Below are 15,968 nucleotides of genomic sequence, written 5' to 3' on the forward strand. Positions count from 1 at the left end.
CCTTCCCTTCCCTTCCCTTCCCTTCCCTTCCCTTCCCTTCCCTTTCCTTCCTTTCCTTTCCTTCCTTCCTTCCTTCTCTGTATTTGTCTCAATATCTTAAGGCACATATTTTCATTTTATATGTTGCCTTCACAGTGCTAATAATTTTCCATTCTCCTCTCTGTGTTTTCTGATTCGTGCACCGTAATACCAAGCATGAATAGTTCTTTTTTTTCTCTCCTAGAGCCTTGTAGTGATTTTGTCTTTGATGAATCCAGAATCATCAGTCTAGTGTTAGAAGCTACTTTTTACTTGAACTTCATAATTGTAGCCCAGTCCTAGTGTCTTAAGGGTATGATAAGAATCTCTCTGTGCTAGATGACTGGACTGTTATTCACTTTTTGATATATTCTTTTGCTGACATGATTTCTAATGATGTTCCATCTCCATGGTGGTCTAAACCTAAGTTTCTATGAAGCATTTTCTTGTTGTAAATTCTATATCAGCTTCAGTTAGTTTTAGGTTATGGTAGTCACATGTTTCCTGTATACACAGCACTTTAGAGACTTCCAAGGACTTTACGTGTATTTTCTGTTCATATTTTCTACACAGGACATTATGCAGATTAAGTAGATATCATCTATGAAGGAACTAAAAGTGATTATTAAATTTTCTAATGCCACAAAGCTAGGTTATAGTAAATTGGTTCTTGGTTCAATATGCATTTCTGCCTCTGATATCCTTTTGTTCTGTCAGTCTTACTTGTAAACATCAATGCCCTTTGTAGTGCTGTCTGATTTTTGATCAGTTAACACATCCTCATTCTTTAACACCTATAAACTTACATAGGATAGGATACTTTGTAACCTTTCTTTTTCTTTTGTCATCCCATAGTATTGGTTACATCGAAGGAACTTCATATTTTATACAATTTTTCTAGTACAAGTGTGCTATTTACTGTTGGTAGCAGATAGTCACAGTGATAAATATGATATTAATATATACTTGCCAAATATTTGTGATTGGCCTATGTGGGATGGAATAGCAGAGTATATTAATGTATATACATGTATTTTTCTCGCTAAAATTTTTAGTCATAATAGCAAGTATTTTTTTTTATGGCTTAGCAACACAACATATGTTGGGGAATAGCATACAGGCTAAAAAGTAGCTGAGGATTACCTAGAATTTGGCAGGTTTTGAATGGTGTTCTATTGCTTTTGTAATTCATAGATGAAAGATATTTTAACATCTTGAGCAATTGATAGCATTTATCTTCGCAGCTGGGCAGTAGTATAATGTCAAGTAAATAGAATTTGGATTGCCTAATATAATAACACCATGGTGATATTTACTATCATGTTATTTATAGTGTGAAGTGTGTCAGAAAGAGTGTCAATTAACAGATGTGCTTTCTTTCTCTGCAGAGGTGAAGTGCCGCATACTCATGGCTCTCCTTGAATACTCAGGTAATGTTTTCTCCTAGTTTTACTGTTGAAAGTATATGGCACAGGATCATACAAGTGTTAAAACAGGAAATCAATTCCTTCTGCCACTTTAAGAGATAAAATGAGCCTTTGACACCTGCCTTCTTCAAAGAAGCGGAAAGAGGTTTTTAAAAAATATGTGTTTTAATAAAAGCACACAAAAGCTTTTTCTCATGTTTGATCATAAGTACATAGAAAATACATATAAACATATATTAAAACAGTCTCATTAATAAAAGAAAGAGGAAGCTGGGCATAGAAGAACAGGCAGGCAACCTCATCCTCAGGAAGCCAATGAAGGAGCAGCATCATAAATTTCAGTCCAACCTGGGTTACACAGCAAGATCTTTCCTTAAGAAGACAAGGGGAAAGGGTATAGGCTGTGGTAAAGGTGATTGTTGATCTGTGAATATGAAACCATCTAATTGTAGTTTATGGCCAAAGATTTATATCAACATTTTACAGATTATACATTAACAGACTTCTAACATGTGTTTAGAAGGAACTCAGCATAATTAACAATGATGCCAAAGGAGAATTAAACATTTGATCAAAATATATATTACGGAGGGTAATTGCCTCTTCAAAGCAAGCACTATTTGCTTTTTAATACCTAAAGTGGCAGCTGTCACAAGTGTCCATCAAATATGTGTTGTACGAAAGAATGACAGTCTGAGAATGTAGCTCCATTGGTTGAGTCTCAGCTAACAGAAGGAAGCCATTGGTTGCTTCCAGGATGTGGGTGTTGTGGATGTATGTAGGAGCTCAGCATGGTCTGCATCATGGTACCTAGGAGTAGGTTCCAATGAAACAGTGGACACAGGACCTTTACTGGATTGGGAGTGGATTTTTCTTTTTTTTTTTTTTCTTTTTCTTTTTTCTTTCTTTCTTTTCTTTTCTTTTTTTTTTTTTTTTTTAATATTTAAGAGCTAGCTTCTTACCCAGTTCCCAAGGTTGTCTGTGAACTCCTTAGTTGAAGTGACCCCTCAGCCTCAAACATTTGAATGTATGGGAAATACTGTCACAATCATTTTGGTGTTTTCCTTTTTATGGCAGGACTCTCAAAATTATATCACAAGTACATGGCTACAGGTAGAGGGTAATTTGTGACAGTGTTAGAGCCTACCACACCTGGAAGCTTTTGGGGTTGAATGAACTGAGTCAAAGTAAAAGGCTTTCTGTTACTTAGTTGATTGGCTGGTTTGTGCTTTGTTCCTTGATTAATAACAGTAAATATAACAAAAAATTTTAAACTTTTTAATTTTTCTAAAGACATTTCATAGATTTTTGAATAAAGTCTATTGTGAACAAATATTATTGTTTCTACAGTTTTTAAAGAAAAATGTTTTAGGAGAAGAATAATAACTAGTGGACTATATTTATTCAACTCAGATTTCAAATATCATAAGAATTCACTCAAACAGTCTACAGTGAGCAATTTTAAGAAATAGCAAAACGCAGTTTTGAATTTCAAATTCAGTTTCTTTGGTCCCAGTAGTGGTCCTGTACTGCCCAGCTTTCTCCAGTATTGAGGTGGCTGTTTTAGCAGATAGTGTTGCTGTTTGTATGTATGCTTATGTGTATGCATTGATATAGGGTCTCATGGAGCCCAAGATGCCTCAAAGTCCTACATGTTCCCCTCCCAAAGTCATGTTCTTTTCTTGAATTATTATTGTTGTAAGCATACACATATGAAGATACATGTGCACAGTGTGCATGCGCATACACAGACACACACACACTACCACTTGGGATTGGACAACCTGTGTGGGAGCTCGTGCAGGAGCCTGCTTCTCCCTCTCTAGATAGCTATTGACCAGAGGCAGCATCACTACCATGTCTCTTCTGGGGTATGTTTGTGTTCTTGTTTGTGCTTGCTGTTCTCCCTTGACCTACTCTCTCTAAGTCAGTAGGATACCCATTGATATTTCTGTGCATGTCTCGATCCCCTTCAGGGTTCTTTGTCAGCAGTACATTAAGGCATTTGGACTTGTAAATAGCTGAAATTATGCAGAATATTGAATTTGTTAGGTGTTTACAGAAGATGAATATAGTAGGTACTTAAGAATTGAAAGGAAATTGAAGCTTTTTTTTATAGGAACAAAACCCACTTTTTTTGAAATATATTCCCAGTATAATAAAAATTGTAATCTTCAAAAAATTATTAGAAAGCTGTGACAAAACCCATTCTTTTGCCAGAAGCTGGGCATAGCTGTTAATATGTTTGCTGAGGTTCTTTTTTATTTTATATGTTATGTACTAGGAAGCAAGAAGGGCTTTGGCATAGAGGGACACTGGGGAATGTTGAATGACTACAGGATTTACAGGAAAGAGCATATGCTTCTGCCCCCAGGAAACAGACTCTGGTGCGTTTCTTTATCATACTGCTGTTCTCCGCTCAGGAATGTGACCAGGTTTCTATATGGTGCCAAGAACTTTTAGATGCTAAGAAAAGAACAGTTGCAACAATAAACTCATCACATTACATTTTCTTAATAAGTGCTTGGCATTAACAATTCTATTTGTCTTTATTAGATACCTAAGAGATAAGAAGAGAAATGAATCTTATCTTAGTTTCTTTTTTCCTTCCAATACTAGGTATTGGACCCAAAGCCTTTCTCTTGTCAATGCTGGGGAAGCACTCTACTGCTGAGTTATCTGCCAGTCTAGAATCCACTGGCTTTGGATACTAAGGCTAATTAGTTGCCTCTAAAGCTCATGTGACGGACCCTTTCTGGTTTTAAAGCACTTATGTTCCAATGGGAAATCCAGCCACATAAACATACTCTCAAAGTGCTATTCATTATCCATCTTAGAGATGTCCTGGGTCTATGATGGCAGACAAAAGTTCACTATGTTTCCTGATAGAGAGTGAAAATTTCACAAAGGGAGATATAATATTTCAATAATTCAAAGAGGTCTAACCTTTCCATACATTGACTGTTAAAGTTTGTGGATGAGTCTTCTGACTAAAGAGGCACAGAAACGAAATGTGGTCTATAAGGCCATTTAGCAAGGCATTTAATGTTTGAGGGTGCTGAGCCTTCCTGCAGGTCTCAGAGTACACACTTTTTGTTTTGTTACAGTTTTACAGCTATAAAAGTCTTGCTGCATTGTGGGATGAGAGGAGGGTATAGAGAATTGAGGAGATATGAATAAGATGGGGATTATTATCAAGTAGCCTTGATGCTATTGAGTTTTCTGTTTCTACTTTCTGTGAAATGATTACTTTTTAAAAATTTACTTGTAAAACCCTCCATATACAATGTAGATTGTGTTCTGACGTTCACATAAGCATGTCATCTATTCTCTGCTGAAAATAGCAAAGTGGTACCTGAGTATCACCCTACAAACAATGAACATTTGATGTCTTGCATATCTAAATATTCATTGATGGCTAGAAATGTGGCCAAGACTCTGACTGGGGCCCCTTGTACTTCAATAATTGATACTAAGTTTCATTCCCATAGGGCATACTATGTTAAAATAAATCAATGAACAAGAACAATGTATATTTGGCAGAGTTATCAAACTTTTTGTGTTAAAAAAACTAATGAATGTTAGGTCTGATCTCTTCTGATTTGATAATGGTATGAACGGACGTTGGCTTATATGTATATAGAATATAATAGAGCCTATAAGTGTCTACTGACTCTAATTATTCTGTCGGTGGGGATTTTGGCACAGGGCCATCCTCTAGGACATAGAGAATGTACCAGTGACCACATGGCTAAAAATAAAGTGCCTCTCTCTACTTCAACAACCATCAGCTAGGGATAGGACATATAGAGCCCTTTCTTCCTCCATGCTTGGACTGCGTGCGAGCTTAATTTTTGTACAGGCCTTGTGTGTGTATTCATAGCTCCTGTGACTCTTGTATGCAGCAACCGTGTCATGTCCAGAGACCAGCATTTCACAGCAACATCCCTCCCTATCCAAGGAGACTTCTTTTAATATATCAGATATATTTTAATATTCAAACCTTAATGAAAAGCACATTTAAACGTTTGTTATCAAAGAAACTCAAATTCACCCTTTCCCCTCTAGTTAAATGAAGAAATTAAACACTGTCCTTGATATATGCTTAATAATTCATTTTTAAGCTGGTGTGATAGCATATACCTTTAATCCTAGCACATAAGAGACAGAAACAGGTGGATATCTATATGGTTAAGGCCAGCCTTGTCTATATAGTGAGTTATAGGGCAGCCAGGGCTACAAAGAGACCTTGTTTAAAAAGAAAATAGTTTTCACTCTTTGCAAAATCTTTATGGATTATAATTACATCATTTTCCCTTTGCCTGTCCCCCTTCCAAATCCTCCTATACAGTCCTTTCTTTCATTCAAATTTATGGACTCTTCTTTCATATATGGGTGGCTATATGCACACACATTTCCCTTTGTACTCCTTCCCTTTTATTCTTTTAAGTTCATTGATTCATCTGTTCACTCAGACATTATTTTTTGAGCAGCTATGTACTTGGTTCTGCTAGACACTGGGGAGATAAGGAGTTACCTACTCTCATGGTTTTATATACACATACACACATATACATATGGCATATGACAATTGGTATGCCCTCTCCTGGGGAGGGTTATTTCTCCCGTTGTCAGCTTTCTTTAGTTGTTCGTAGTGCTTTGTGTAGGACTGAAGCCTTCTAGGCTTTCCTCACCTATTTTGGCATGTGCATTGTTGTTGGCCTTTCTCAGCTCATGTTTAGACAGCCATGTTGGTGAGAGTTTTATGGATGTAGTTTCTGACATTACTAGAAGAAATAATCTTAATCTCTAGCCTTTCTTCCACAGTATTCTCTGAGTATTCTGTGCACTTGTGTTTTGTACACGTATCCATTGGGACTGGGCTCAACAACTCTGCATTTTGATTGGCTGTAAATTTCTGTAACGATCTCTGTTTCAAAGAAGAGTTTTCTTGATGAGCAATGATCAATACACTTATCTTGGGTGTAAAGATATTTAGAATTAAATAGGGATTACTCTGGCTTAATAAAGTGACTATTTTCCATTCTTCTTTAAGATCTATGAATTCGCTAGCTCTAAGTTGTTGGCTCACTTTCTAGTAACATCATGGTTTCTTTCATGCTGAATGAGTTTTAAGTGTAACCAGGGAGCTGTTGGATAGTGCTAGGGTGTGTGTGCCACTCCTGCTCCATGTAGGTGGTGGTCTCTCCAACATTTTTTGTTTTGAATTCCTTTTTGAGACAGGGTCTCACTACATGTCCCTGGCATTCCAGGAACTCACTATATAGACCAGGTTGGTCATGAACTCACAGAAATTGTGCTGGGATTAACAGCATCATACCTGGCTACTACAGTAAAGCTGCCTTTGTGTTCTTTTCCATCACAGATAGTGAAACCCAACTCCGGAGAGACATGGTTTTCTGTCAAAGTCTTGTGGCCACTGTCTGTGCCTTCTCTGAGCAGCTCATGGCTGCCTTAAACCAGATGTTTGACAACAGCAAGGAAAATGAAATGGAGACTTGTGAAGCCAGCAGGAGGTGGCTGGACCAGATTGCAAATGCTGGTGTGCTTTTTCACTTCCAGTCACTTCTGTCACCAAATTTGGTAAGTGACCTTATGACTGCCATTGCCTGCATCCGCCTGCACAGTCACGTTGTTACCAAATATGAAGCAGTTGGTCATTTTAGAGCCTTTAAAGGGAAAATTTTTCCATCACCATTTAGGCTTTAATAAGAATATAGAATGTATTTCTTCTTTTCTGGTTTTATCTCTTGTCTCTGACTGATAAAAGCTGGGAAGAATTTCATTGTTAGTTATTCTTAGATCCTCAAGCATTGGTTGGACTAAGTCATAAGAGGAAAGTGTATTCTTATAAATCCACTAAGTCCAGAAATAACAACTTCCCCCATACTAGAACTCCCAAGGATGCTGTAATCTGGGGCTGATAACTCAGGGAGCAGCTACTGTCTGGCAATCTGTTTAAACTTTGCCTGTGCTACAGTTTCAGTTGTTCCTTTGAAGGAGAGTTCTCCAGTCACAGTAGGAAAACTAGCATGTACAGTAGAAAATGCCATGCTTAAGCATGGATAAAGATGAAAAAATTCTTGAAATATAAGGAACTTTGGACACTTCCATGGAGACTTTGTGTAGTTTTTGTGATGTCCTAGTGCACAAATGTCTACTTTTATTTGCATAAAACATTTTGAGGGCTCCTAAACAGAATTCTGATTTTGAGTATGAGAGCCTGTTTCCTCTGCTAAAGTACATGTAGAAAATGTAGCTTCCAAGTCACATGGTTTTAAAACAAATATAGCTGTGTTGATATATCGAAATAGCACTTTTCTTACTGTTGAGTGGAGAAGTGACTGTTGTACTGCACATTCATAGAAGATTCTAGAATGATAGGGTAAGGGCATTCATCTCAGAATGGTTAAGACATACAAAAGTAGACTCTTTAGAAAGGATTCTGTGTACTCCACATGGGCAGCAAATTACTTACTTGGTTGATTTGAAGTAAGACACTTTAAACAAGTATTTAAAAACCCATAATATACCCAATGTAAATTATGTATGACAGTCAGTTTCCTTCCTAACAGTGTAGTATTGTTGACTGAGAGAATGAATGTATTTGTGAGTGAGATTTAATTTTTATTCTATTCTCTTTAAAGTTTCTGATATCTAATCAGTTGCTGCTACTTTGACTTTAGGCTTAATTTTAATTGAAGTTTCCAAGATTAGGAGAAAATAGAAATCACAGAAACAATAAATTGAATAGATTACAATGTATAAAGAACTTTCAAAACTCAAGAGTAATTTTAAAATGACCTAATTTAAAAATGAGAAAATAGATACTGCTCTACAAGGTGTTAAAATGTTCATTAAGTACATGACAGATAGTATTAGCTGCCATTAGATAAATGCAACTTAGAGCCCTCTACAGTAACAAGTGTTGGTGAGGATCTCTAAAAATTATAATCCTCACAGGATTACAGAATAACACAACCTCTTTGGAAAACAGCTTAGCAGTACTTCAACACATTTAACATATTTCCTTTGTTCCTGGAATCTTAGTCCTTAAGTAATACCCAAGGGAGACCCAAACTTCCATTCATTTAAGAACTTGGATAGGGGCTTGTGACAGATGACTCAGTGGTTAAGAGCACTGACTGTTCTTCCAAAGCAGCCATGTTCAATTCCCAGCACCCATATTGAAGTGCACAACTGTCTGTAACTCCATCGATTGAATACCCTCATACAACATACATGCAGACAAAAAATGCACATAGAACAAAAGTAAATAAATGATTTTTAAAAAATAACTTGTGACAAACAGTCCTTTCATTATTATTCAATTTTAGCAACTTGGGTGTTTATCAGTGGATGACTAAATAAATAAAATATTGTGTTTCATATTATAAAATCTTGTTCAGGCATGCATAGGCCACTGTGTAGTACAGATGAGTGCTAAACTACAGATGAAGCACAGTCTTGGAAGCCCAGTCCTAAGGAAACTAGCCTGGTAACAAAATGCACAGGAAAAAAAACAACAAAATGTAAGCTGTTTACTGACATTGTGATGAAGCCCACTGAGCACATTTCAGAGATCAAGGTAGACATCTGATTGCCCGGAGCTAAGAACTGTGGTAGATGCCCCAAGGCATCTTTGGTCCTGATGAAAAAATTCTTAAGTTAGATGGTGGTAGAAGTATCTCAGCTCCACATACACTGAAGACCCTGATCTATGCTTTCTGATTGGGTGAATTCCATACTCGGTGAGTTATCTCAATGGGACTGTGCGTTTTTAAAACCTTTATATTTATTTCAACCAGATATTTTTCAATCAGAGTTTACTTGGAAAAAATTCAAGCAGACCTGTGTATTAAGAACATAAAGCCCTGAAAATGTACATGCCAATAGCTTTGTACAGACTAAACAGTTTATATTTAGGAATATATGTATGTGCATGCATATGCACATATGTGGAAAAAAGAGATTAGTAATTTGGAGGAGTTTTAGTAATTGGAAAGTTTTGAATGAGGAAAGGTAAGGGATGCTATAAATTAAATGCTATAATTAAATTATAACCTAAATAAACATGCATACGTACAAACATACCATACATACATATATACATACATACATACATACATACATACATACATACATACATACATGAAAACTCAAGCTCAGCTGTGACAATGGCTCTGTGGTACGGGTTTCCCTGGAGCTCTAGGCACAGCCAGTTCTTACTCAGTTCTGTCACATGCATTGAAATAGTATGACTCACACTGCAGTGTTCAGAGATGCCCAGAACATTTCTCCTCACTCTGTTACTTGACATTAGAAAAATGATGGGGTTTTTCAGCCCTGCCATAAGCCTCCAGGTACAAGGTAACCTTTCTAGTACTTCAAAAAGAGTTTGGAGCCTTGGGAGATGTTCAATGGATAAGAGCTCTTGTTGCAGATGCACATGCATGAAGACCTGAGTTTGAATCCTCAGCAACCACTTCACACAAACACACACACAACTGATCATGCTGCTTTGCATTCCTTTAACTACTTTTGTAGTGGGGGAATAGAAGGATGGTCTCTTGAGCTTGCTAATTGGCTAATTAGCACCAGATTCAATAAGAGACTGTCTAAAAGATGAAAAGACATAGAGTGGGTCACCTGGCAACCCATCTTACCACCATAGCTGTACACACTCACACACTCCTCTGCATCTCTCAGAGACACTATCCTTCAGGGGCTCACTTCTATTCCATTGTAGTAGCAGTTAATGCATGCATTCTCTACAGAGTCCTTAGGTTCATTATGATGATACAATTAATCTTACGCATAGAATTTATCTCTTAATATAGCACTTGTTTTCTTAATAGCATGAATTACCTTTCGAACAAGGTCAGCATGCGTCTTAAGCTTAAACAACTTGCTCAAAACTATTGTATGCTGAAGTGGGATGAGTGTAATAACAGAGTGTTTAAAGAGTTGGTATTGTATTCATTAAAAATCTCATTATAGAAATGAGACAAGTACTTGAAATGAATTGGATTCTTTTTCATATTCTAGACTAAGGACCTCACAAAGATTGTGAACATTACACTTGTATGTAAGTTCCTTGGAAGACAAATATATTTGTATATGGAAATTGCTTTTATCATAGTTCTAATAAGTAGTAATTGAACAACAAATAAATTATTATAAAATGGGAAGTCTGTGATTTAATATAGCTTTTAACTTAAAATTCAGAATTTTCTGTTTCTTCTTAGGTATCTTTTTGTGAGATTTTAGAAGGAAAAGGCAAAAGCACACGTGTAGATGAGTTTAGTATAATTAGGTTCTATCTACAAGCCAGACTAAAAGTATATGTTCATTTAGATATTCATAAAATGCAAAGACAGAAAACTGTAAAACCATATAAGTAACCTCCCACTATGTAGAATTTCATTTCATTTTGAACAGAGTTCTCATGGATATGTTGACACTAGTGTTATCTATGAAGTAAAATGGAAGTGAAGTGATGTTGGCTGTAATTTACATTGTGCCGTAGACTCTGACAGCGCATCATCCTGATCTTACAGATTCCTTTTCTTTATTGTAGAAAGATGAACAAGCCATGCTTGAGGATACACTGGTAGCCCTGTTTGATTTGGAAAAAGTTTCCTTCTTCTTCAAACCATCAGAAGAGGATCCACTGGTTGCAAGTGAGAAACTTTGTGTGTCTAGAGTGGTTTTGGTCACAGATGTTAACATCTTTTCATTTGCATTCTATCTATGCCCCTTTGACTTTTTCCAATATTAATGCTGACAGAGGCTGTATTTGAGAAGTCCTACTTGAGTAATAGTATATATTGTGTGGTGAACCCACGGTCTATTGTTCATGTCTTTACACTTTTGTAAATGACCATCACTCTTCTACTAGTTCAACCTTGTTATAAATGTTTAAGAAGATGTCTACCAGTCTAGAAATGTTGTTTGCTTATAGAAACATTTTTATGTGCTTCCTGTTTTTCACAAGTATGTGGTTCCTATGAATTGTAATAGAAGATATAAGTCTCTTCAGAGATTGGATGAAGTGCTTATTCACCTTCTCAATTACTAATATGGTAGATAGAGACTCAATAAGTACCTATTTCAAATCCATGATTTGATGAAATTATGATAATCTTTTTTTATTTGTTTCATCAAACACTTCTTTTGAATGCTTACTTCTTGCCAGCACTATTCTGGGTACCAGGTTCAAAGGAGTACTGAACAGATGGTGTCTTCCATGGATTATAAATTGAAGTGAGGAAATATAATGACAAGTTAGAAAAACAAAATTTGATGCTAAGTTAAAAGCAACATTAGAATAAATCAGAATATAAAGATGGAGAAACAGTAAAAGTTGTTCCTAATAGGATGAGGGATATCTACTGTAAGGGAGCAGGGCCCTGAAGGAGCCGATGAAGAGTCAGTCACACAGATATTGGGAGAGGAGTGTCAGACTTCAGTGGATGAAAAGCCTATTGTGTTGCCTTTGGTTTTTTGTCAAGGATAAACTAGCAAGTCACATGCAAGTAGTTCACATGTTTCTAGACTGGGGTTCCATTTGGTTGCTTGTCTAGCCTTTGCCCATCAGCACATTGGCTTAGTTTCTGTAACTGTAGGGATACCTGGAGGTAGACAGTCCCTGTCCTTCATTCCTCCTCCTCCTCCTCAATCCTCCATTGCTTTTCCTTAGCACTATGTTATTTTTTCTCAATCCTTTTCCTCATCATGTGAACTTTGGAATCATTTTGTTGATATCCATGAATACCTTGGAATTTTAAGAAATTGGATGAACAATGTATATCAGATTTTTAAAAATCTTGACAATTATACTGGCTAGTTTTGTGTCAACTTGACACAGGCTTGAGTTATCAGAGGGAAAGGAGCTTCAGTTGAGAAAAGGCCTCCATGAGATCCAACTGTAAGGCATTTTCTCAATTAGTGATCAAGGCGGGGAGGTCCCCTTGTGGGTAGTGCCATCTCTGGGCTGGTAGCTTTGGATTCTATAAGAGAGCAGGCTGAGCAAGCCAGTAAAGAACATCTCTCCATGGCCTCTGCATCAGCTCCTGCTTCCTGACCTGCTTGAGTTCCAGTCCTGACTTCCTTGGTGATAAACAGCAGCAGGAAAATGTAAGCTGAGTAAACCCCTTCCTCCCCAACTGTTTCTTGGTCAGAATGTTTGTGCAGGAATAGAAACCCTGACTAAGACAACAATATTGAGTCCTCTTAATCATGAACATAGGTTAGCTTCCCGTTAGTTTCCTAGTTTGTATTTGTGTGTTGTGCTGTGTGTCAGAAATTTCTCTTATATTAATCTTGTACATGTTTTAGTATATTTATAAGTATTTCATTTTAGAGAATACTGGTACAAATAGTAACATGTTTAGTAACATGTTTCTAATTTTGTATTTTGTTGCAGACTTATGGGGAAATTGTTGGTTTTTTGTATATTAACTTTTTGTCTCTTACTTCCTTGATATATACATACATTTGTTTCAAGAAAACTTGGTTCATCTCAGATTTTCTTCTATCATTGAACTTCTGTAACCAGAAGTTTACTCTTTTCTTAGTGTGTCTGTTTTTCAATGTTCTTTTCTTCTATGGTTGGCTCAGTGAGAACAGATATTACAGAATTGAAAAGCAGAGGGAGTGAGAGACATCAACTTTCTTGATACTGATTTTAGTGGGAAATCATAGTTTCTCACAACAAAATATGATATTAGCTATAGCTTTATATATATTTTTCTTGTTGAGGAATATTGACCGAGAATAATTTTTCATGAGTACATGTTATGTTTTATCAATGCTTGTCTTGTATGTTGCCAGGATTAGGTAGGGTGTTTTTTTTGGCCTATTAATACAATGGATTATATTAATTTGGCATACTTTGTGTAAACCCTACCTAATAATGGTATATAATTGTTTGCTTGATTCCATTTGTATATTTTGGGGTAATTTTTATGTCCATAAAAATTATGGACAAGGAAACTGTTTTCACTCCTTCATGTAATATTGAATTTTCACTTCACAGTAAAGAAGATGTTGCTAGTTTGTAGTAAGTTTTACCACCTTAATTTCTTTCTGCCTTTAGTTTACAACAGTCTGTAACACACATCTGGCTGCAGCATCACTGTCATTCTTTCAAAAACATTGTTTACTTAGCACAGCTTTGTTATACTGATGACAAAGAATAAATTCACAAAGTTTAATAAACAATGGCATATGTGACAGATATGAATAAAGTAAAATATGGAAATATTTAACAGGCAAAAGTCTATATTTTCTTTTGTTTGTCTTTGTCTGCACCTCTTTCATTCTATCTCTTAATCTCTTTCTCTTTTTAATCTCCATCTCTCTCTACATCTCTCTTTCCCCTCTCTCCCTATCTCTTTCTCTGTAACCCATGTTATGCTGGAACCCCACAATCTTCCAGTACAGGTGTGAAAGGCTGTGCTTGATGGTTATTGTTATGCTGTTTTGGTTTTTAATTTTAACAACTAGGAATAAAAAATGTTACCAATAATGAAAAAGGTATTCTTCTAAATCTTCAATTGAGAAACTTATATTTCTATTTCTTAAATCAAATCACTAATGTCTCTCTATGAAATAGTTATAGAAATAAGATAGTCATTAGGATGTGGCATAAAGGAGACTGGTGAACATCACTGCCATAGCCCCATTAGCAATGTATACAATTAAGAAGATAAGTATGGAGCTTATGATCTATGTAGTCAATGGCATTTGAATTTGAACTCTAATCAGTTTCATTTCAGAAAGCAAGTTTGAAGTACTAATGTTGAATCAAGATATATTAAGTACCTGCTATGTTTTGCTCTTAATTTTTAACTAATTAGTATCAGTGTTCTAGTTTGAATATATTCAGAATGATTTTATATTCTTTTATAATAGTGTAGAAATATTGTGGATTCATATATAAGAAAAAGGATCTAGAGTTGCACTGTAAAATACTCCCACAGCTTTTTAGCCATTCATGTTGCCTCATTCCTTTAAGCCATTGAGTTTAAGTTATTTGAAAATAGTTACAATAATTTGAGAAGATAATTTTTAATGATCATAAGGCATCCTCAACAGAATATGTTCATTTTAAAGATACTCAAGAGAACAGAGAATATAAAACCCATGTTTATTTCTTAATGGTTGCTATGTAATCTGTTTCTCACATACTACTTAAGGAGTATACCTCATAGGCTCATTTTGACTAAATATGAATGAGCCAGTTGCCCTGAGAGATCCTCATTTAGTTAAGCGAGTCATCTGGTATATCAAAGTGCAACCATGTTTTCATTACAGGATGAGGTATTAAACTCAGAATAGGTATTAAGCCTATTTTTTTAGCTAGTGAGACTCAGATTCAGTACTTCTTTACCTAATAGCACTTTGTATGCCTTGTAGGCCTAAATGTTCAGTGCAAGTGTCCAACACTGAGGAGAAAGTTTCTCCAGTATAAACATCACTCTCAGGGGAAGGGTATCCCGATAGGAGCCAGTGAATAACACAAAGTCACACTGCACAATAAACCTCATACAAGAGATTTATTGGAAAAGATGCAAAGATGATGGCTTCCTTTGCTTTGCCAAGAAGCACCAAAGCACTGAGCAGGATACTGGCTTTAGAAATGGTCTTTGGGTTGGGGTGGAGATTTCCAGGGTACCCTGGAATTGGTGGGATTTTGTGGCCTGATATTGGGGCAAGCTCAGGAATTGGTGGGATTTTGTGGCCTAATCATGGACTTTTCCCCCTATAAAACAAAGCTTGGCCACTTGCATCTTCTGGGACTGAAAAAGGACCTTATAGCCATTAAAGTAGTCTTGGAGTGAGCCCAGACATCAGAACAGTTTGGGGGGCTGGGTCTGGCCATTTACATACCTAAAGGAGCTTACATAGAGAAGCACTCCTAATGCATTACTTTGTAGCAAATTTCAGGATTCCTTTTTGTAAAAAAGTTTAGCACATTTCTAATATAACCCAAATGTACTGTCTAGCATATCATGACTTCAGGAAATGATGTGGCATTGTCTGTTACTTCAGATGTCCCTCTTACCTACCAAGTGGAAGGAAGCAGGCAGGCTCTGAAAGTTTACTTCTACATGGATAGTTACCATTTTGAGCAGCTGCCCCAACGGTTGAAGAATGGAGGAGGGTTTAAAATTCATCCTGTTCTCTTTTCACAAGGTGAGCTTTTCCTTTTCAGGCTTTGGGTATGGAAACCATTTTATTTTTATTAATGTTTTAAATACATTTAATGTTAATGATGAAGTCTTTTTTTCACTAATTTGAAATTTTCTTCAGTGTTCAGTTAATGTAATTGTTTCCAGGAATATTTGGTTTGTGGAATAGTTAGAGGGTGGACTGGGAGGGGGATAAAATCTGGACTGTGAAAAAAGATTAAATAAAAAATTTATAGCATAAAAATGACCAGAAATATAAAGTAATCAAGACAACAGAACAAATAGCCTTGTGGTGGTTTAAATA

General features: G+C 36.2%; 1 protein-coding gene across 4 annotated transcripts in view; it reads left to right on the forward strand.

Moving 5' to 3' along the window:
- The window catches only part of Prex2 (phosphatidylinositol-3,4,5-trisphosphate dependent Rac exchange factor 2), a 301,528-nt gene that overhangs the window by 199,586 nt on the left and 85,974 nt on the right, over positions 1-15,968 (forward strand). For all 4 annotated transcript variants that reach the window (XM_029482876.1, XM_021163512.2, XM_029482881.1 and 1 more), the window contains 4 exons: positions 1,407-1,448; positions 6,832-7,049; positions 11,047-11,149; positions 15,525-15,668. In XM_029482876.1, coding sequence (XP_029338736.1) covers positions 1,407-1,448; positions 6,832-7,049; positions 11,047-11,149; positions 15,525-15,668 — 507 coding nt within the window. The remainder of the gene's footprint in view (positions 1-1,406; positions 1,449-6,831; positions 7,050-11,046; positions 11,150-15,524; positions 15,669-15,968) is intronic.

Source organism: Mus caroli, chromosome 1 (assembly GCF_900094665.2).
Source record: "Mus caroli chromosome 1, CAROLI_EIJ_v1.1, whole genome shotgun sequence".
Classification (NCBI taxonomy): domain Eukaryota; kingdom Metazoa; phylum Chordata; class Mammalia; order Rodentia; family Muridae; genus Mus; species Mus caroli.